At 47.7% G+C, this 23,315-nt stretch overlaps 1 protein-coding gene across 1 annotated transcript in view; it reads right to left on the reverse strand.

The window, feature by feature from the left end:
- The window catches only part of LOC145359966 (NFX1-type zinc finger-containing protein 1-like), a 28,362-nt gene extending 5,047 nt beyond the window's left edge, over positions 1-23,315 (reverse strand). Inside the window, exons 1-7 of the mRNA XM_080214868.1 lie at positions 23,153-23,315; positions 19,731-19,887; positions 16,859-16,981; positions 10,420-10,574; positions 2,536-2,681; positions 1,890-2,000; positions 227-322 (exon numbers count right to left, since the gene is read on the reverse strand). Of these exons, the coding sequence (XP_080070994.1) occupies positions 227-322; positions 1,890-2,000; positions 2,536-2,681; positions 10,420-10,574; positions 16,859-16,981; positions 19,731-19,887; positions 23,153-23,315 (951 nt within the window). The remainder of the gene's footprint in view (positions 1-226; positions 323-1,889; positions 2,001-2,535; positions 2,682-10,419; positions 10,575-16,858; positions 16,982-19,730; positions 19,888-23,152) is intronic.

Here is a 23,315-nt window from a genome sequence, read left to right on the forward strand (position 1 = left end):
AACACATCAAGGCTCCTTAGGCAGCACCTTCCAAACCCTCGGGCACTTCCATCTAGAAGTACAAGAGCAGCAGAAGGAGCAGGGTAGGTGGGATTAATGGGATAACTCTGAAAGAATGTACTGAGCCCCACTGCAGCAAGGGCCCTCTGTCTGTGCTGTATTGCTGTTATACGTTGAACAAAGATAGTGTTTTGTGCCGTGTTACCCACGCGCCAGAGATTCTGACCTTGATATCTTCATAGAGTGAGACTGATTTGTGATCTTTCAGGTTGGGGTAGAAGGTGGAGCTCAGCAGCTGGGAGATTTCTGGTCTCATTCGGTGCTGGAAGTAAGTGACAGAGATTGGAGTGAGTTTGTAACAGTTAAATCAGCATTTCACCTCGACCAGGGACAGAATAAATAACTCCACACATCCCTCGGCATTGTCCCATTCAGCCTCTGCATCGCACACTCACTGCTGCATTCAGGAAAATACAGCCAGCAATTGGAGCACAGCATGATCCCATTAATGGGATTAAGAGGAGTTGGTTGAAGAATTACTGCCAGAGACCTCCCACTCTCTTCAAGACAGTGGGGCATCGATCAGATCATTTGTGTCTTGTCTGAAAGATGGCAACATCTCCAGTCCGGTGTTACCTGGTGCTAACCCTTCCACAATGCGGCGCTCCCCCTCTGCCTGGACCCACCCACAGTGTGGCACTCCCCGCTCACCCCCCCCCACTGACCCACCCACAGTGTGACGCTTCCCCTCCAACCCCTGCCCAATGCAGTGCTCCCCCAACCCTCCCACACAGTGCGGTGCTCCCCCTCCCCTGACCCTCCCACAATGTGGCGCTCCTCCTCCCTGGTGCTACCCCTCCCACAGTGTGGCACTCCCTGTCCCTGGTGCTGACCCATGCACTGTGCGGCGCTCCCTCAGTAAAGCACGAGGTGCGACAGCCTGGATATTTGCATTTAGATTTTGCAATTTTAATGGGGTGCAATGGGCAATCATGAACCTGATGGGACGAATGGTCTCCCTCTGAGCTGGTAATGATTTTATGACTCCGAGAAACTCTGTCTTATTGGAAGTTTCTGTGGACGCTCAGAAACCTCCCTTCCTCAACAAGAGGAGAGACACTAACATGTCAAGGCAGACATTTGATCACGTCTGTGTGTGTGTGTGTGTGTGTGTGTTTTTCTGTGTGTGTGTTTTCTGTGTGTGTGTGTTTTTCTGTGTGTGTGTGTGTGTGCGTGTGCGCACGCGTGTGTTTGTGTTTGTGTGTGTATTTTTGTGTGTGTGCGTGTGTGTTTTTGTGTGTGCGTGTGTGTGTTTGTGTGCGTGTGTGTTTGTGTGCGTGTGTGTTTGTGTGTACGTGTGTGTGTGCGTGTGTGTGTTTGTGTGCGTGTGTGTTTGTGTGCGTGTGTGTTTGTGTGTGCGTGTGTGTGTGCGTGTGTGTTTGTGTGCGTGTGTGTGTGCGTGTGTGTTTGTGTGCGTGTGTGTTTGTGTGCGTGTGTGTTTGTGTGTACGTGTGTGTGTGCGTGTGTGTGTTTGTGTGCGTGTGTGTTTGTGTGCGTGTGTGTTTGTGTGTGCGTGTGTGTGTGCGTGTGTGTGTTTGTGTGCGTGTGTGTTTGTGTGCGTGTGTGTTTGTGTGCGTGTGTGTGTGCGCGTGGGTGTGTTTGTGTGTGCGTGTGTGTGTTTGTGTGCGTGTGTGTGTGTGTGCGTGTGTGTTTGTGTGCGTGTCACCTACAGTAAGTCAGAATGAAGTACCTTTACCATGAAGAGGGAAGAACGCCCACTCTGGAGTTAACACTGACCCGGGATGCTAACAGCCGGGTGGGTGATGTGATGAGCGCACTGACAGTTGTTCCTATCTGCTGTGTGGGACAGACACTCTGGGATCAGGTACCTGGTGACTCAGCTGCTCGTGTGGAATGTGATTTTTCACCATCCGCTGGAACAGTGACACATCGAGGTGATATTTCGAGGCCAGTGTGTAATCCGTTAACTTTGGCTTCAACTGCAGAAAGCAAGAACAGGAAGGAAAGATTGTGGCGGATGGAGAACAATCCATAACATTCTCTGATCTAACCTCCTCGGGGCTTCTCTCCATGTCTAATTCTATTCAACACATCCCAATATTCCTGCATCAACCATTACAATTCCGTTGGATTGTCATGAACATCCTTTGAAGAATGGAAACTAACTGGATCCATGTATTTTTTTATATGTCTGGCAGGGGATGTGTGTCACTGGCATTGCCCACTCCTAACTGCCCTGAACAACTGTTCCAATGGCAGTGTGGCTCTCGATTCACATGTGTACAGTTCTGGTCACCCTGTTATTAAACCAGAAAGAGTGCTGAAAAGATTTACTAGGATGCTACTGGGACTTGATGGTTTAAGTTATAAGAAGAGGCTGAATAGACCTGGACTTCTTTCTCTGGAGCGTAGAAGGGTATGGGGTGATCTTATAGAGGTCTATAAAATAATGAGGGGAAATGGCAGTAGCTTCCCGAGGGAGTGAGGGGAAACGCCAGTGGACCCGACTTTTACCTGGTTGTAATCCCCAATCATGATCAGATGTTGACAGGATGGAGTCAGGGTGGTCAGTACATGGGCCTCGAGTACTTCAGCCGCTTCCTCCATGATCACAATGGGTGGTTTAATCTTGTGTAGCAGAGCTCGGTACTTGGCAGCTCCTGCAATAAGGAGACAAAATCAAAGGCGCTCTATTAGCTGGATTTTCTGACGAGGTGGCAATTATTCTCCAGAAACCAATGTGACGGTATAAATGTAAAACTTTACCAAAAACCAGTGGTCAGTGGGAGAAATGATATCGATGGTCACAGATACAGAATACCCGGACCCCTCCAAATCAGCTCAGAGCTTATCAGCAAAAATCAAAAACAGTTATACATTTTCTTAATACATCAATATAAAGCTTTGTCAGACAATTCAGACAATTACTTATTACTTTCCAGCATTACGGTTTATTTGTCCGTTACTTACTGGACATAACACCCACTCTAACCGTGACTACTTCCCTGTTGTCTGGATAAGGCAGCCATAACGGTCAACATGGAACTGTAATGGTCAACGTGGAAGTTCCCACCGGCTCAGAGCCAAGTTTGACTAGACGTCTGTCCCTGCGTCCAGGGTTATGGCTAATCTGTGTCTGGGCTGCGAACCAACCATTAATACAAGATGCAAAATGTAATGATCTCCCAGATGGAAGAATACTAACCAAGGTTCCCAGGCCTATGGCTCTTAAACTGTTCAACTTTCCCACTGTGCCTTTCATTACGTTGAATTGGCTGGAACTTAAATCACAGTAAAATACTTCGAAATGCGTTTAAAATATCAACTTATATGCCTTAATTACTTGTTCTAATTATCTTATTGTATTAACATGTGGGTAAGTCATCATTCCTCTATCTATTGTTAGCTCAGGCCTGTGTCTATATTTTGTCTAAACTAAAAGAAATCTAAAATAATCGCTTTCAGACCCCATCAGAATACACTCAGGATTTGTACCAAGGCAGGTGAACTGACAGCACAATAGAAGTGAATGGGTTTGGGTTAATAACCATTACACAGACATGGCTGCAGGGTAACCGAGGCTGGGAACAAAATACTCGAGGGCACTGTACATCTAGAAAAGAGAGTCAGAAAGGAAAAAGAGGTGAGACAGCGCTGATAATAATGGGCTGGGATAACTGCATTAGCGAGAGGAGATCATAGATTTGAAGAACAAAAGAATCAGTTAGGGTAGAGCTAAGAAACAGGAAGGAGCAACAAAACATTGGTAGAAATTGTTTATCGGCCAAATTGTACTGGTAACGTAGGACACAGTATAAATCAGGAAATTAACAACGGTAAAACTGTAATCATGGGAGATTGTATTCCACAAAGACGGTGGACACTCCTGAACCATACACACAATAGCTTTCTAGAACAATATATTGAGCCACCAGACTCTTTTTAGATTTATTATCGTGCAATGAATGGGAGGTAATTAATAATCTTGGTGTAAAAAAAAATAAGAACTAGGAGCAGGAGTAGGCCATCTGGCCCCTCGAGCCTGCTCCGCCATTCAATAAGACCATGGCTGATCTTTTTGTGGACTCAGCTCCACTTACCCGCCCGCTCACCATAACCCTTAATTCCTTTACTGTTCAAAAATTTATCTATCCTTGCCTTAAAAACATTCAATGAGGGAGCCTCAACTGCTTCACTGGGCAGGGAATTCCACAGATTCACAACCCTTTGTGTGAAGAAGTTCCTCCTCAACTCAGTCCCAAATCTGCTTCCCCTTATTTTGAGGCTATGCCCCTGGTTCTAGTTTCACCCACCAGTGGAAACAACTTCCCTGCTTCTATCTTACCTATTCCCTTCATAATCTTATATCTAATCTTATAGGCCACCCAATAGTGACAGGGAAGTTGAAGTGCAGATAGGGAAACAGATTCTGGAGAAATGTATTAATAACAGAGTTGTCGTGATGGGAGACTTCAATTTCCCAAACATCGACTGGAATATCCCTAGGGTAAGGGGTTTGGATGGGGAGGAGTTTGTTAGGTGTGTTCAGGAAGGTTTCCTGACACAGTATGTGGATAAGGGCTAGATAAGAACATAAGAACATAAGAACATAAGAAATAGGAGCAGGAGTAGGCCATCTAGCCCTTCGAGCCTGCCCCGCCATTCAATAAGATCATGGCTGATCTGTCGTGGCTCAGTTCCACTTTCCCGCCCTCTCCCCATAACCCTCAATCCCTTCTCTTATCAAAAACCCATCAACCCGCTTCTTAAAAATATTTAGCGAGGCAGCCTCCACCACTTCAACGGGCAGAGAATTCCAGAGATTCACCACCCTTTGAGTGAAGAAGTTCCTCCTCAACTCCGTTCTAAACCGCCCCCCCTTTATCTTGAGGCTGTGCCCCCTAGTCCTACTGTCTTTTTTGAGCGGGAAGAGTCTCTCCACCTCTATCCTATCCATCCCATTCATCATCTTATACGTCTCAATGAGATCTCCCCTCATTCTTCTAAACTCTAACGAGTACAAGCCTAGTTTATTCAGCCTCTCCTCATAGCTCAATCCCCTCAACTCCGGTATCATGGTAGATGGCCTACTCCTGCTCCTATTTCTTATGTTCTTATTTCTTATGAATGAACCAGGACAGGTGATGGATCTCTCGGTAGGAGAGCATCTTGGGAATGGTGACCATAATTCTATCTCCTTCACAATTGCATTGGAACGAGATAGGATCAGGCAGGCTAGGAAGGTGTTTGTCTGGAGTAAGGGGAGATACGAAGAAGTCAGGAAATTACTTGGACAAATAAACTGGAAGGAGGCGTTCTTAGGGAAAAGTACCGAAGGAAGGTGGCGGATATTCAAGGAATGTTTGTCTGGAGCTATGCGTGACAACGTTCCGATGAGACAAGGGGGTTTTGGTAGGTCGCGGGAACCGTGGTGCACGAAGGCTGTGTTGAACCTAGTCAGGAGGAAAGGGAAGGTGTACAAAAGGTTCAGGGAACTCGGAGAGGTTAAGGATCTTGAGGAGTATAAGGACTGTAGAAAGGAGCTTAAAAGGGAAATTAGGAGAGCCAGAAGGGGTCATGAGAAGACCTTGGCGGGTAAGATTAAGGAGAATCCCAAGGCCTTTTATAAATATGTGAAAGGTAAAAGGATGAGAAGAGAAGGGATAGGACCTATAAAAGGTGAAGGGGGAAAGGTCTGTGTGGAACCAGAAGAAATGGCAGAGGTGCTTAATGAGTACTTTGCCTCAGTATTCACGGTGGAAGCTGATCTGGGAGGTTTTGCTACGGATTTGCAGCAGATGGAAAAGATTGAGTTTGTGGATATTAAGGTGGGGGATGTATTAGAACTTTTGAATTCTATCAAGATTGATAAGTCGCCGGGACCAGATGGGATATACCCCAGGATACTGTGGGAGGCGAGGGAAGTGATTGCAGAGCCTCTGGCGATGATCTTTGCGTCGTCAATGGAGACGGGAGAGGTTCCGGAAGATTGGAGGATTGCGGATGTGGTTCCTATTTTCAAGAAAGGGAACAGAGATAGCCCGGGAAATTACCGACCGGTGAGTCTGACCTCAGTGGTTGGTAAGCTGATGGAAAGGCTTCTGAGGGACAAGATTTACGACCATTTGGAGAGGTTTGACATGATCAGGAATAGTCAGCATGGATTTGTCAAGGGCAGGTCGTGCCTTACGAGCCTAGTTGAGTTCTTCGATAATGTGACTGAACACATTGACGAAGGAAGTGCCGTGGACGTGGTGTACATGGACTTCAGCAAGGCGTTTGATAAGGTCCCCCATGCAAGACTTCTTGAGAAGGTGAGAGGGCATGGGATCCGAGGGCCTTTGGCCTTGTGGATCCAGAACTGGCTTGCCTGCAGAAGGCAGAGAGTGGTTGTGGATGGGTCTTTTTCTGAATGGAGGTCAGTCACCAGTGGAGTGCCCCAGGGATCTGTTCTAGGACCCTTGCTGTTTGTCATTTTCATAAATGACCTGGATGAGGAAGTGGAAGGATGGGTAAGTAAGTTCGCTGATGACACGAAGGTCGGTGGTGTTGTGGATGGTCTGGAAGGATGGCAAAAGTTGCAGCAGGACATAAATAGGATGCAGGACTGGGCGGAGAAGTGGCAGATGGACTTCAACGCGGATAAATGCGTAGTCGTCCATTTTGGCAGAACCAATGGGATGAATGAGTACACTATCAAGGGCAGGAGTCTTGGTAGTGTTGAGGAGCAGAAGGATCTTGGGGTCCGGGTCCACAGGACTCTTAAATTGGCCTCGCAGGTGGAGGATGTGGTCAAGAAGGCGTATGGTGTACTGGCCTTCATTAATCGAGGGATTGAGTTTAGGAGTCGGGAGGTAATGCTGCAACTTTATAAGACCCTTGTCAGGCCTCATTTGGAGTACTGTGCGCAGTTCTGGTCGCCTCACTATAGGAAAGATGTAGAAGCTATTGAAAGGGTACAGAGGAGATTTACAAGGATGTTGCCTGGACTGGGAGGCATGCCTTATGAAGTTAGGTTGAGGGAGCTGGGACTCTTTTCCCTGGAGAGACGAAGGTTGAGAGGCGACCTGATAGAAGTTTATAAAATGTTGAGAGGAATAGATAGGGTGGATTCTCAGAGGCTATTTCCCCGGGTTGAAATGGTCGCTACGAGAGGACACAGATTTAAGGTGCAGGGAGGAAAGTACAGAAGTGATGTTAGGGGTAAGTTTTTCACTCAGAGGTTGGTGAGTGAATGGAATCGGCTGCCGTCAGTGGTGGTGGAGGCGAACTCGCTGGGGTCTTTTAAAAGACTTCTGGATGAGTATATGGGGTTTTATGGGATTGGGGGTTATAGACAGGTGTTGATGTGATCGGCGCAACTCGTGGGCTGAAGGGCCTGTTTGTGCTGTAGTGTTCTATGTTTCTATAAGATCTCCTGAATTCCAATGAGTACAGCCCCAGTCTACTCAGTCTCTCCTCATAAGCCAACCCTCTCAACTCCAGAATCAACCTAGTGAATCTCCTCTGCACCCCCTCCAGTGCCAGTATATCCTTTCTCAAGTAAGGAGACCAAAACTGTACACAGTACTCCAGGTGTGGCCTCACCAGCACCTTATACAGCTGCAACGTAATCTCGCTGTTTTTAAACTCCATCCCTCTGGCAATGAAGGACAAAATTCCATTTGCCTTCTTAATTACCTGCTGCTCCTGCAAACTAACTCCTTGAGATTCCTGCACAAGGACACCCAGGTCCCTCTGCACAGCAGCATGCTGCAATTTTTTACCATTTAAATAATAGTCCGTTTTCCTGTTATTCCTACCAAAATGGATGACTTCATCCTTGGGGTAGAGTGACCGAAATATGTTAGGATTTCCCATTAAGTTTGAAGACAATCTAAAATTACCGTCTTACATCTAAACAAAGGAAAATATGAAGATGCGAAGTTTCATGTGGCCAATCAGGAAAACACCTCAGAAGTGTGATGGTAAACAGGCTTGTTCATAAAGTTCATAAAGAATTAATACATGGTTTATAACATTCCCTTTGAGATGCATAAGTAAAAGTGAGTCAACCGTGACTAACTAAGGAAGTGAAAGATTACATTAGATCAATAGCAGAGGGTGATAAAGCTGGATAGTGGATCCGTTTGTGATCATCTTTCAAATTCTACTTGGTCTGGAATGGACTCTGCAGATTTTATTCAATCGTGGGACATGGGTGTCACTGACTGGCCAGTATTTATTGCCCATCCCTCGTTACCCTTGGAGGGCAGTTCAGAGTCAACCCCATTGCTGTGGCTCTGGCGTCACACATAGACCAGACTGGGTAAGGACGGCAGATTTCCTTCCCTAAAGGACATGAGTGAATCTAATGGGCTTTTTCGACAATGGTTTCATAGTCATCAGTAGATTCTTAATTCCAGATTTTTTTTTAATGAATTCAAATTCCACCATCTGCTGTGGTGGGATTCGAACCCAGGTTCCCAGAATGTTAGTTGAGTTTCTAGATTAAGAGTCCAGTTATAATATCTCTGGGCCATCGCATCCTCTAGCTGGGAAGGTCGGAACTGAGATTGGGAAGGTCGGAACTGAGATTGGGAAGGTCGGAAATGTAACCCCATGGTTTAAGAAAGGACTGAGAGAGAGAGAGAGAAAAACCAGGGAACTACAGACTCAATAGCCTGATGTTAGTAGTAGGGAAAATATCAGCATTTAATACAAAGGATGCGCCAACTGGACTGAGAAAATAATCATCAGATTCGCGGAGTCAGCGTGGATCAAGGAAAGGCTAATCACATTAGGTAAACCTTGTTAGAGTTTTTTCAGGATATTATTACCTGTAGCATAGATTAAGGAGAACCAGTGGATGTGGCGATTTTGGATTTTCAGAAGACTTTCAAAAAGGTCCAACACAGACATTTAATGAATAAGATTACAGCTTAGTGTTTGGGGGCAATAAACTGGTATGGATTGAGGAATTGTTACTGCATGGAAAACAGAATAGGAATAAATGGATCACAAGTCGGCTGGCTGTAATTAGTGAGGTATCATACCATTGTCAGAGGGTCGGCGCCAAGGGGGCACCGAGGGAGCACTGCACTGTTGGAGAGTCGGCGCCGAGGGAGTGCCGCACTGTCAGAGGGTCAGCATGTGTTCCCAATGTCATTTTTCAGACATGTGGTGGAGGAGGGAGTAATTTTACCAGTGCACCCTGCCCATCGACAGGCAAGACACGCCGATAATATTGTGTGAGAGCTGAGAAATCAGATTCACTCCCAATTTCTCACCTCTTGTGGTTTTACCAGCACAGAGTGTCCAGCACATTCAGCCTTTCGCCCATTTCTGACGAAATATTCAAATCCTCATTTAAGTGTAATGGACGAGCCCGGGATGCAATTGTCCGGCCTCATTTTGTCTTTGTGGCCTCACCAGCAGAGGTTCTTTCTGCTGAAGATTACGCATGGCCCCCACAAACTGGGATCAGTTGAGATCACCTAGCCAAAGGCCCTCCCAGAAGATCGGGGGAGGCTAGGGGTGCCCCTCGGACAGTGCCAGCCTGGCACCACCCACTGAGCACCAGCAGTGGGGCCCACTGCAACTCTGCATTGCGACTGGTTGTGGGAGAGGGGAGGGCAATATTTCGGGGTGGTGTGGGGTTGAGACAAACTACAGCAGCAGAGGGCTGACAGATCTCTCTCTCAGACCTGTCGAGCCGCTGCTGGTTGCCATTGCGCACGTGTGGCCACAGAGGTCTGCACACGCGCAACAGCACCCTCTGCTGCTACAGCAGACTTGCTAGCGATTTAAGCCCTGCCCCCTTTCCTTACAGGCCAGGAATGGTTTCACCCATTTTTTTCCGTGTGCATAAAATTCTGGATTTGAACTTGCCACAAAAAAACAGGCGAGGAAATTTTCCCATTTTGATGCCTGTTTTTTGGTAAGATCGCTCCCCATGGTGTGAAAGTATTCCGGGTTAACAATATTTAACTCCTAACCTGTAGCAACTTAGAAGGAGTTCTTGTTCACCCAGCTGTGTGTAGATTGATCGCTGCGTAAGAAAGTTTATCACACTGCGATAGCCCAATATTTAGTTAGAAAGCAATATCCTGAAAACGTGATAGAAACGCCATCCTCTTTTACAGTGACAGCTCCCAGACTGTTCTGAGCATCTCTCGGAATCATAGAATCCCTACAGTGCAGAAGGAGGCCATTCAGCCCATCGAGCCTGTACTGACCACAATCCCGACATATTTACCCACTAATCCCTCCAGCCTACACATCTCAGGGCAATTTTTAGCACAGCCAATCAACCTAACCCGCACACCTTTGGACTGTGGGAGGAAACCGGAGCACCCGGAGGAAACCCACGCAAGCTTAATCTTATTCCATTTGACTCTATGCCTGCAAATCTGTTACCTGTGGTAGTCATGGCCAGAATATCAGCTGTTTTAAGGATCATTAAATCTTCCTCCAGAGTCAACTCGTACAGATCCTGGGCCGCCTTCTCATATAAGCACACATTTCCATTTATAGAGGCTTGGAGTTTCTCTTCATACGTCGCTTTCCATTTCCTTAAAAAAATTAGACTTGTTATCTAATTTTAGTTCAAATATTGTCACCGTTTCATGGACAAGATTATCATTTTCACCATTACTTAATTAATCTCTTTCAGCGTTTATGCATTGCAAACTGAGTGATTCAAACACTCCCAGGACAGGTACAGCACGGGGTTAGATACAGAGTAAAGCTCCCTCTACACTGTCCCCCCATCAAACACTCCCAGGACAGGTACAGCACGGGGTTAGATACAGAGTAAAGCTCCCTCTACACTGTCCCCCCATCAAACACTCCCAGGACAGGTACAGCACGGGGTTAGATACAGAGTAAAGTTCCCTCTACACTGTCCCCCATCAAACACTCCCAGGACAGGTACAGCACGGGGTTAGATACAGAGTAAAGCTCCCTCTACACTGTCCCCCCATCAAACACTCCCAGGGCAGGGACAGGACAGGATTAGATACAGATTAAAGCTCCCTCTACACAGTCCCCCATCAAAAACCCCCAGGACAGGTACAGCACGGGGTTAGATACAGATTAAAGCTCCCTCTACACTGTCCCCATCAAACACCCCCAGGACAGGTACAGCACAGGGTTAGATACAGAGTAAAGCTCCCTCTACACAGTCCCCCATCAAAAACCCCCAGGACAGGTACAGCACGGGGTTAGATACAGATTAAAGCTCCCTCTACACTGTCCCCATCAAACATTCCCAGGACAGGTACAGCACGGGGTTAGATACAGATTAAAGCTCCCTCTACACTGTCCCCATCAAACACTCCCAGGACAGGTACAGCGCGGGGTTAGGTACAGAGTAAAGCTCCCTCTACACTGTCCCCCCATCAAACACTCCCAGGACAGGTACAGCACGGGGTTAGATACAGAGTAAAGCTCCCTCTACACTGTCCCCCATCAAACACTCCCAGGACAGGTACAGCACGGGGTTAGATACAGAGTAAAGCTCCCTCTACACTGTCCCCCATCAAACACTCCCAGGACAGGTACAGCACGGGGTTAGATACAGAGTAAAGTTCCTTCTACACTGTCCCCATCAAATACTCCCAGGACAGGTACAGCACAGGGTGAGATACAGAGTAAAGCTCCCTCTACACTGTCCCCCCATCAAACACTCCCAGGACAGGTACAGCACAGGGTTAGATACAGAGTAAAGCTCCCTCTACACTGTCCCCCATCAAACACTCCCAGGACAGGTACAGCACAGGGTTAGATACAGGGTAAAGCTCCCTCTACACTGTCCCCCATCAAACACTCCCAGGACAGATACAGCGCAGGGTGAGATACAGAGTAAAGCTCCCTCTACACTGTCCCCATCAAACACTCCCAGGACAGGTACAGAACAGGGTTAGATACAGAGTATATCCTCACACTAAAGAGTTAAGCACTTAGACTATACTTGCAGATCAGCAAGGGAGTGGGGGAGTGCAGCATTGTCAGAAGTACCATTATTCAGAAGAGACATTAAACTGAACCCCTCTCTGTAGGGGCTGACTGCTGTCAACAAGTGGAGATGCCGGTGTTGGACTGGGGCAAACACAGTAAGAAGTCTCACAACACCAGGTTATTTGGTAGCACAAGCTACTAGCTTTCAGAGCCTTGCCCCTTCATCAGATGAGTGGGAGTTCTGTTCACAAACAGGACATATAAAGACACTTACTCAATTTACAAAATAATGATTGGAATGTGAGTCTTTACAGGTAATCAAGTCTTAAAGGTGCAGTCAATGTGAGTGGAGAGAGGGTTAAGCACAGGTTAAAGAGATGTGTATTGTCTCCAGTCAGGACAGTTAGTGAGATTTTGCAAGTCCAGGCAAGTTGTGGGGATTACAGATAGTGTGACATGAACCCAAGAACACGGGACACAGTGGACAGAGTACCCTTCGTTGTCCAGTACTTCCCCAAAGCGGAGAAGCTGTGACATCTTCTCCAGAGTCTTCAACATGTCATTGATGAAGACGAACATCTCGCCAAGGCCATCCCCACACCCCCACTTCTTGCTTTCAAATGACCGTGCAATCTCAAACAGACCATTGTCTGCAGCAAACTACCCAGCCTTCAGGAGAACAGTGACAATGACACCACACAACCCTGCCACAGCAACCTCTGCAAGACATGCCGGATCATAACATAAGAACATAAGAAATAGGAGCAGGAGTAGGCCATCTAGCCCTTCGAGCCTGCCCCGCCATTCAATAAGATCATGGCTGATCTGTCGTGGCTCAGTTCCACATTCCCGCTTTCTCCCCATAACCCTTAATCCCCTTGCCTATCAAAAACCTATCTACCCGCGTCTTAAATATATTTAGCGAGGCAGCTTCCACCACTTCAACGGGCAGAGAATTCCAGAGATTCACCACCCTTTGAGTGAAGAAGTTCCTCCTCAACTCCGTTCTAAACCGCACCCCCCTTTATCTTGAGGCTGTGACCCCTAGTCCTACTGTCCTTTCTGAGCGGGAAGAGCCTCTCCACCTCTATCCTATCCATCCCATTCATCATCTTATACGTCTCAATGAGATCTCCCCTCATTCTTCTAAACTCTAACGAGTACAAGCCTAGTTTATTCAGCCTCTCCTCATAGCTCAACCCCCTCAACTCCGGTATCAGCCTAGTAAACCTCCTCTGCACTCCCTCCAAGGCCAAAATATCCTTGCGTAAGTGCGGCGACCAAAACTGCACACAGTACTCCAGCTGCGGCCTCACCAATGCCCTCTACAGCTGCAGCAAGACCTCCCTACTTTTATATTCAATCCCCCTCGCTATGAAGGCCAGCATCCCATTCACCTTCCTGACCACCTGCTGCACCTGCAGGCTGGGTTTTTGCGACTCATGCACAAGGACCCCGAGGTCCCTCTGCACCGTCGCCTGCTGCAGTTTTTCGCCACGTAAGTAATAGTCCTTCCTACCATTATTCCTACCAAAGTGGACAACCTCACACTTGCCAACATTAAATTCCATTTGCCAGTTCCTGGCCCATTTGCCCAGCCTATCTAGATCCTTCTGCAGACTTTCCACATCATCAACACGGATGCCATCATCTCACGTGAGAACACCATCCACCAGGTACACGGTACATACTCTTGCAACTCGGCCAATGTTGTCTACCTGATGCGCTGCAGGAAAGAATGCCCTGAGGCAAGGTACACTGGGGAGACCATGCAGACACTACGACAATGGATGAATGAACATCGCTCGACAATCATCAGGCAAAAGTGTTCTCTTCCTGTTGGGGAACACTGCAGCGGTCACAAGCATTCAGCCTCTGATCTTCAGGTAAGCGTTCTCCAAGACGTCCTTCATGACACATAGCAATGCAGAGTCACTGAGCAGAGACTGATAGCCAAGTTCCGCACACATGAGGATGGCCTCAACCAGGACCTTGGGTTCATGTCACACTATCTGTAACCCCCATGACTTGCCTGGACTTGCAACATCTCACTAACTGTCCTGTCTGGAGACAATACACATCTCTTTAACCCGTGCTTAACCCTCTGTCCACTCACATTGTCTGTATCTTTAAGACTTGATTAGCTGTAAAAACTCGCATTCCAACCATTATTTTGTAAATTGAGTTTGTGTCTTTATAGCCCTGTTTGTGAACAGAACTCCCATTCACCTGATGAAGGAGCAGCGCTCCGAAAGCTAGTGGCTTGTGTTACCAAATAAACCTGTTGGACTTTAACCTGGTGTTGAGGGACTTCTTATTGTCGCAACAAGTGGTCCCGGAGTCTCAAAGTCAGGACAGGTCCAGGCTCAGACCCAGGAGAAATAAGTCAGAGAAACAGTCATTAAAAAATGGTAGGTTCTCCAAAAACTATTCTTTGAACATTTTTGCTTCACTGGCAGAGTGGTTAGCACTGCTGCCTCACAGCGCCGGGGACCTGGGTTCGATTCCCGGCTTGGGTCATGTCTGTGTGGACTCTTCACGTTCTCCCCGTATCTGCGTGGGTTTCCTCCGGGTTCTCCAGTTTCCTCCCATAGTCCGAACGATGTGCTGGTTTAGGTGCATTGATCCGGACAGGTGCCTGAGTATGGCAACTAGGGGAATTTCACAGTAACTTCATTGCAATGTTAATGTAAGCCTTACTCATGACAATAATAAATAAATTTTATGAAAGTTTATTATTTATTAGTTGCAAGTAGGCTTACATTAACACTGCAAAGAAGTTACTGTGAAATTCCTCTAGTCTCCACACTCCTGCACCTGTTCGGGTACACTGAGAGAGAATTTAGCACATAACCAGCACATCTTTTGGACTATGGGAGGAAACTGGAGCACCTGGAGGAAACCCACACAGACACTGGGAGAACGTGCAAACTCCACACAGAATCGAACCCAGGGCCTTGGAAATAATTGGGCAATCCTTGACTGTCATTTAAAAGTCAGGAAATTAAATGCCTTGGGAAGGGAACATGCTGTGGTTATATCGGATAGGTTCTGTTGATGGATGATAAATAACCTCTAGTTAAGGTAACAAGGTAGAAAGGTGCTGAGTATTGATTAGGCAATGATATAAAGAGTCAGTCAGCATCGGGGGGAGGAGAGGTGAGTGGAGAGGGCAGCTCTGTAATAAAGCGTCTCCATCAAAGCACTCGAGTAAGAAGGCCTTAAGAAATAGGAACTGGAGTAGGTCCTTCAGCCCATCCAGCCTAGTCTCAGCATCATCTTCACAACCACATCCTGCTACATAATGGGCAACCAAAAGCATGAATGTAGGGCACACGTGACCAAAGCTCATGTGATGATACCTCCAGGAATAAGCCCAGCCAGAGTTGGCCTGCCCAGTCTGCCTGCCCCCCAGTGGGATGTATTAGTTCCCATGGCCGCTATTTGACAGAGATTCAGCCTGGCAACCTGTCTAATATTTAACCCTCAACCAACAGCACAGAGGATGATCTACTCATGCTAATATTGCTGTGCTCCAATTGGCTGCTACATCTCCCCCTGTTACAATAGTGATTACAATACAATAAAGTATTTCATTGAAGCAGAAGAAATAGGAACAGGAGTAGGCCATTCAGCCCCTCGAGACTGCCCAACCATTCACCTTGATCATGGAATTCAATGTCCCAATTCCACTGCCCTCCCAACATAACCCTTGATCCTTCAGCCCCAAGAGCGATATCTAATTTCTTCTTGTAATCACACAACGTTTTGGCCTCAACTACATTCTGTGGGAGTGAATTCCACACATTCACCATCCTCTGGATGAAGAAATTTCTCCTCACCTCAGTTCTAAAAGGTTTATCCCTTATCCTCAAACTGTGACCCCTAGTTCTGGGCTCCCCCATCACTGGAAACATTCTTTCTGAATCTACCCTGTCTAACCCTGTGTGAATTTTATAAGTTTTTATGAGATCCCCTCTCACTCTTCTAAACTCCAGTGAATATAATCCTAACTGACTCAGTCCCTCCTCATATGACAGACCTGCGATTCCAGGAATCAGCCTGGTAAACCTTCACTGTGCTCCCTCTATAGCAAGGACATCCTTCCTCAGATAAAGAACAAAGAACAACCCAGCACGGGAAACAGGCCCTTTGGCCCAACGAGCCCACGCCGCCATCTTAACAAAGCATTTTCCAAGGACACCAAAACTGCACATAATACTCCCGGTGTGGCCTCAATAACGTCCTATACAATTGCAGCAAAACATCCCTATCCCTGTACTCAAATCCTCTCGCTATAAAGGCCAACATACCATTTGCCTTCTTTACTGCCTGCTGTACCTGCACACTTACTTTCAGTGACATGCACAAGGAGTCCAAGTTCTCACTGAGTATCTCCCTCTCTCAATTTACACCCATTGAAATAATAATCTGTCATAGAACCCTACAGTGCAGAAAGAGGCCCTTCAGCCCATCGAGTCTGCGCCGAACACAATCCCACCCAGGTCCTACCCCCATATCCTTACATATTATACCCACTAATCTCTCTAACCTACACATCCCTGGACACTAAGGGGCAATGTCTTAGCATGGCCAATCACCCTAACCCACACATCTTTGGACTGTGGGAGGAAACCGGAGCACCCGGAGGAAACCCACACAGACACGAGGAGACTGTGCAAACTCCACACAGACACTGACCCGAGCCAGGAATCGAACCCAGAACACTGGAGCTGTGAAGTAGCAGTGTTAACTGTGCTACCGTGCTGCCCCACTCTTCCTATTATTGCTGCCAGATTGGATAACCTCACATTAATGCATAAATGAAGATCGTTTCTTTGTCTTTTATTGTCAGTTTATTTCCTGGTTCCAGCAGCAGTGTTTTTGGTGGGGTTACCTGTACAAACGCCAGCGATCGACAAGATCCAGCTCCCAAACGTCTTGAAAACTCCGGACCTCCTCCTTCCCCATGACGTTCTGATCTGCCAAATATTCCCGAATTCCCAGTGTGTCCGTATCACTACGACAACAATAAAAAGAAAGGGAGGAGCTGTTTAACTGTTCCTGGGCCTTGACTGACCCTCATGCACCTTCCGAATCTCGGGCACCCCTGTGTTGCAGCTTTACCAGGATGGCACGGGGGTTAATCAAAGAATGTCGTGGGTTGTCTGAGCAGAGTTTTCAGAGCAGATTGCTGGATGTGGGCTGGACTGAAGCCTCCTCGGTGAGAATAAGTCATTTTTTTTTACCAGAAAGGGCATTAATAGGGCAGAGAAAGGCCTCAGGGAAGAGCTGTTAACTGGAATGATATTGGAGCCTGGCTGGTTAGTTTGGACTGCTCGTTGAATCAGTGTCGATCCCCTTGCTCGATGGTGAAATGTGGGATATGACAAGCCGTGACGATAGACACTGCGGCTCAATACAATTCTACTGCTGCTGATGGTCCACAGCACCTCGTGGAGTTTTTGATTTTAATTTCGCGAGATGTGGATATCATTGGAAAGGCAACATTTTTTGTCCAGACCTACTTACCCTTGAACTGAGCCATTTCAGAGGGCAGTTAGACTCACCCACATTGCTGTGGCTCTGGAGTCACATGTAGGCCAGACCGCGTAAGGATGTTAGATTTCCTTCCCTAAAGGATATTAGTGAACCAGATGGGTTTTTTACAGTCGACAATGGTTTCATGGTCAGAATTAAAGAAGCTACAGATTGTGACTGAATGAAATTCATTGAATTTCACTTCCATCAGCTGCTGTGCCAGGATTCGAACCCCTGTCCCCACAGAATTAACTTAGAGTTCTGGACTACCAGTCCAGCGACATTACCATTTCACCACAGTCTCCCCAGTCTGTCTGTTTGGGAATCGATCCTGTTGAACACAGTGAACAAAGAACAAAGAAAATTACAGCACAGGAACAGGCCCTTCGGCCCTCCAAGCCTGTACTGACCATGCTGCCCAACTGAACTAAAACCCCCTACCCTTCCGGGGACCGTATCCCTCTATTCCCATCCTATTCATGGATTTGTCCAGACGTCCCTTAGAAGTCACTACCATATGTGTTTCCACAACCTCCCCCTGTCAGCGAGTTCCAGGCACCCACCACCATCTATTTGGTTGTCAAATAGGAGGCAGAGAGTGGGGGTCAATGGGTTCTATTCGGATTGGCGGTTGGTGACTAGTGGAGTGCCCCAGGGGTCGGTGCTGGGGCCTCAGCTTTTTACCATTTATATAGATGATCTGGAGGAGGGAACCGAGTGTATGGTGTCGAAATTTGCTGATGACACCAAGATTGGGGGAACGGCAAATTGTGCGGAGGGTGTGGAGAGTCTACAGAAGGATCTAGATAGGCTGGGCGAATGGGCCAGGAAATGGCAAATGGAATTTAATGTTGGCAAGTGTGAGGTGGTCCACTTTGGTAGGAATAATGGTAGGAAGGACTATTACTTACGTGGAGAAAAACTGCAGCAGGCGACGGTGCAGAGGGACCTCGGGGTCCTTGTGCATGAGTTGCAAAAACCCAGCTTGCAGGTGCAGCAGGTGGTCAGGAAGGCGAATGGGATGCTGGCCTTCATAGCGAGGGGGATTGAATATAAAAGTAGGGAGGTCTTGCTGCAGCTGTAGAGGGCATTGGTGAGGCCGCAGCTGGAGTACTGTGTGCAGTTTTGGGCGCCGCACCTGCGCAAAGATATTTTGGCCTTGGAGGGAGTGCAGAGGAGGTTTACTAGGCTGATGCCGGAGTTGAGGGGGTTGAGCTATGAGGAGAGGCTGAATAAACTAGGCTTGTACTCATTAGAGTTTAGAAGAATGAGGGGAGATCTCATTGAGACGTATAAGATGATGAATGGGATGGATAGGATAGAGGTGGAGAGGCTCTTCCCGCTCAAAAAAGACAGTAGGACTAGGGGGCATAGCCTCAAGATAAAGGGGGAGCGGTTTAGAACGGAGTTGAGGAGGAACTTCTTCACTCAAAGGGTGGTGAATCTCTGGAATTCTCTGCCCGTTGAAGTGGTGGAGGCTGCCTCGCTAAATATTTTTAAGACGCGGGTTGATGGGTTTTTGATAAGAGAGGGGATTAAGGGTTATGGGGAGAGGGCGGGAATGTGGAACTGAGCCACGACAGATCAGCCATGATCTTATTGAATGGCGGGGCAGGCTCGAAGGGCTAGATGGCCTACTCCTGCTCCTATTTCTTATGTTCTTATGTTCTTACATTTCTTATGTTCTTATGTTCTTATCTATGTAAAAAATCTGCCTCGTACATCTCCTTTAAACTTGCCTCTTGCATCTTAAACCTGAGCCCCCTGGAAATTGACTCTTCCACCCTGGGAAAAAGCTTCTGACTATCCACTCTGTCCATGCCCCTCGCAGACTTCTATCAGGCTCCTCAACCTCCGTCGCTCCAGTCAGAACAAATCAAGTTTCTCCAACCTCTCCTCATAGCTAATGCCCTCCATACCAGGCAACATCCTGGTAAAGCTTTTCTGTACCCTCTCCAAAGCCTCCACATCCTTCTGGTAGTGTGGTGACCAGAATTGAACACTATATTCCAAGTGTGGCCTCACTAAAGGTTCTATAAAGCTGCAACATGACTTGCCAATTTTTAAACTCAATGCCCCAGCTGATGAAGGCAAGCATGCCGTATGCCTTCTTGACTACCTTCTTCACCTGCATTGCCACTTTCAGTGACTTGTGTATCCAGATCCCTCTGCCTATCGATACTCTGGTATACAGTGGTTTAGTCTAATAAAAATTTAATCATCGATACCTCACATCAGGGTCCATGACGAACGCAAACTTCTCCCCTGCCCACTGCTCAATGCTGCACAGAGGATCACAGGGATCACTGCCATCTGGATCAAACTCAAACTCTTCCTCCTCCTCCTCGCAGGCTTTGTATCGGCATTTAAACTCTGAACAGCCATCTGAGTAAAAGAGACACAGTAGGGGATTAGTTAAACATGTGGTTGTATAAAAAAAACTAATAATCCAGGGAAAGTTTCAACTCGAAATCCACCCGGACCAGTTGGTGCATGAAATGATTCACACAGCAACTTTCCTTCCACCAATGATCGTAGAATCCCTACACAGTGCAAAAGGAGGCCATTCAGCCCATTGAGTCTGTATCAACTCTCTGATAGAGCATCTTACCTAGGCCCACTCCCCTTTCCTCATAACTCCACACTTCAAGTTTTTAGGTGTCCAGATCACCTACAACCTGTCCTGGTTCCCCCATGCCAACAACTATAGTTAAGAAAGTCCACCAACACCTCTACTTTCCCAGAAGGTTAAAGAAATTCAGTCACAATCTGCAGCTTTTACCTATGCCCCACGGAAAGCGTTCTTTCTGGTTGTATCACAGCTTGGTATGGGCTCCTGCTCTGCCCAAAACCACAAGGAGCTACAAAAGATCGTGAATGTAGCCCAATCCATCACACAAACCAGCCTCCCATCCATTGACTCTGTCTACACTTCCTGCTGCCTTGGAAAAGCAGCCGGTATAATTAAGGACCCCCCCACACCCCGGACATTCTCTCTTCCACCTTCCGTGGGGAAAAAGATACAAAAATCTTGGATCACGTACCAACTGACTCAAGAACAGCTTCTTCCCTGCTGCCATCAGACTTTTGAATGGACCTAACTCGTAATAAGTTGATCTTTCTGTAACACTACATTCTGCACTCTCTCCTTTTGTTCTCTATGAATGGTATGCTTTGTCCATATAGCACGCAATAAACAATACTTTTCACTGTATGCTAATACACTTGACAATAATAAATCAAATTTAAAATGGCCAATCCACATCTTTGGGTTGTGGAAGGAAACCGGAGCACCCAGAGGAAACCCGTGCAGACACGGGGAGAATGCACACAGTTACCTGAGGCCGGAATCGAATCCAGGTCCCTGGAGCTCGGCAGGCAGTGGTAAGACTGTGGTGCTAAGAACTGTGCCGTCCCAGAACATTTCAACTTATTTTCCCCTTTCCACTTTGTTTTATCAAATCCCCCTCCCCAATTTTATGCACCTCAATTAAACTTTCCCTTTATGTTACTTGGTAAATAAACGCCAGCCTATCCAACCTGCCCTCATTACTCGAGTAACTTGCTGCATTTATTCAGATCTGGTTGAAATGCTGGTGGAAGCAGATTCAATAATCACTCCCACAAAGCTCGGCAATCTAGTGAAACCGGCTGCTCTCGTTCCCTCAGCATTGTACACCTCAAACACATTTCACTGTTTAGGGGCTAGGGTGGCGCAGCGGGTAGAATTCCTGCCTCTGAGCCAGAAATCCCCGGTTCAAAATCCCATCCCAGACTTGTTGGCCAAGAAGGTCTGTTTACAACACAGGAGTAATCGGCCTGCCAACCCTTCCAGCACAGGCCAAAGGCAGGAAGATATTGGAGCCGTGACCATCACGGTCCATAGCTCCAGAGAGGACAACACGCAATAAAAGTGAAAGTTGCCACAGTCACTGAGTGACCATGTAATAGTCTGTCAGTGAAAGGACTTTGCGGTTAGAATATCAACTCCCTGATTATGGGCCAAATTGATGGGCCAATCAAGGAGCCTCTTGCTCTGTATTTTAACCAGGCGTGCCAGTTCCTCTGGGACTCCTCGTGTAGACAGCTCACTGAAATTTAATGTTGGCAAGTGTGAGGTGGTCCACTTTGGTAGGAATAATGGTAGGAAGGATTATTACTTACGTGGCGAAAAACTGCAGCAGGCGACGGTGCAGAGGGACCTCGGGGTCCTTGTGCATGAGTCGCAAAAACCCAGCTTGCAGGTGCAGCAGGTGGTCAGGAAGGCGAATGGGATGCTGGCCTTCATAGCGAGGGGGATAGAATATAAAAGTAGGGAGGTCTTGCTGCAGCTGTATAGGGCATTGGTGAGGCCACAGCTGGAGTACTGTGTGCAGTTTTGGGCGCCGTACTTACGCAAGGATATTTTGGCCTTGGAGGGAGTGCAGAGGAGGTTTACTAGGCTGATACCGGAGTTGAGGGGGTTGAACTATGAGGAGAGGCTGAATAAACTGGGCTTGTACTCGTTAGAGTTTAGAAGAATGAGGGGAGATCTCATTGAGACGTATAAGATGATGAATGGGATGGATAGGATAGAGGTGGAGAGACTCTTCCCGCTCAGAAAGGACAGTAGGACTAGAGGGCACAGCCTCAAGATAAAGGGGGGGCGGTTTAGAACGGAGTTGAGGAGGAACTTCTTCACTCAAAGGGTGGTGAATCTCTGGAATTCTCTGCCGTTGAAGTGGTGGAGGCTGCCTCGCTAAATATTTTTAAGAAGCAGGTTGATGGGTTTTTGATGAGAGAGGGGATTAAGGGTTATGGGGAGAGGGCGGGAAAGTGGAACTGAGCCACGACAGATCAGCCATGATCTTATTGAATGGCGGGGCAGGCTCGAAGGGCTAGATGGCCGACTCCTGCTCCCATTTCTTATGTTCTTATGAAAGCACTCTGAATGCTGCTGTCAGACTTGGAAAGAAAGGGATTTTGGTGAAGGGATTTCTTACAGTCAGTGTAAGCACATCAATTCATTCCCATGTGAAACTAGACCCCATGAGGTCCATCAGGGGGACAATGACGCACACACACACGGGCACACACGCACCAGCACACACGGGCACATGCGCACCAGCACACACGGGCACATGCGCACTAGCACACACGGGCACACGCGCACCAGCACACACGGGCACATGCGCACCAGCACACACGGGCACACGCGCACCAGCACACACGGGCACACACGCACCAGCACACACGGGCACATGCGCACCAGCACACACGGGCACATGCGCACCAGCACACACGGGCACACACGCACCAGCACACACAGGCACATGCACACCAGCACACACGGGCACACACGCACCAGCACACACGGGCACACGCGCACCAGCACACACGGGCACATGCGCACCAGCACACACGGGCACACACGCACCAGCACACACGGGCACATGCGCACCAGCACACAGGCACATGCACACCAGCACACACGGGCACACACGCACCAGCACACACGGGCACATGCGCACCAGCACACGTGGGCACCATGCTCTATTAGCATTCTGTTGACTTTGATGCAATATTCCTTTAGGGAACTGCATTTCTCCCACAGGTTTGGTGTTATTTGGTTAACCAGAAGCAGCACAGCCGACTGGAACTGCAAACTTGCCAGCTGTCGGGGGTCTTTCGGACGGACTGTATGTGAAATATCTGCTGGATTTGGTCTCCTGCCCCATTCCATTTACGCCCTGTGGCCAGAGGTGAGGAGGAATCTGCAGCCACTTCAGTATAACCGTCTCCTCCAGACTGTCCACCGGGATCTGTCGGAACAT

Source organism: Carcharhinus amblyrhynchos, chromosome 2, assembly GCF_965287045.1.
Source record: "Carcharhinus amblyrhynchos chromosome 2, sCarAmb.v2.hapA, whole genome shotgun sequence".
Taxonomy (NCBI): Eukaryota; Metazoa; Chordata; class Chondrichthyes; order Carcharhiniformes; family Carcharhinidae; genus Carcharhinus; species Carcharhinus amblyrhynchos.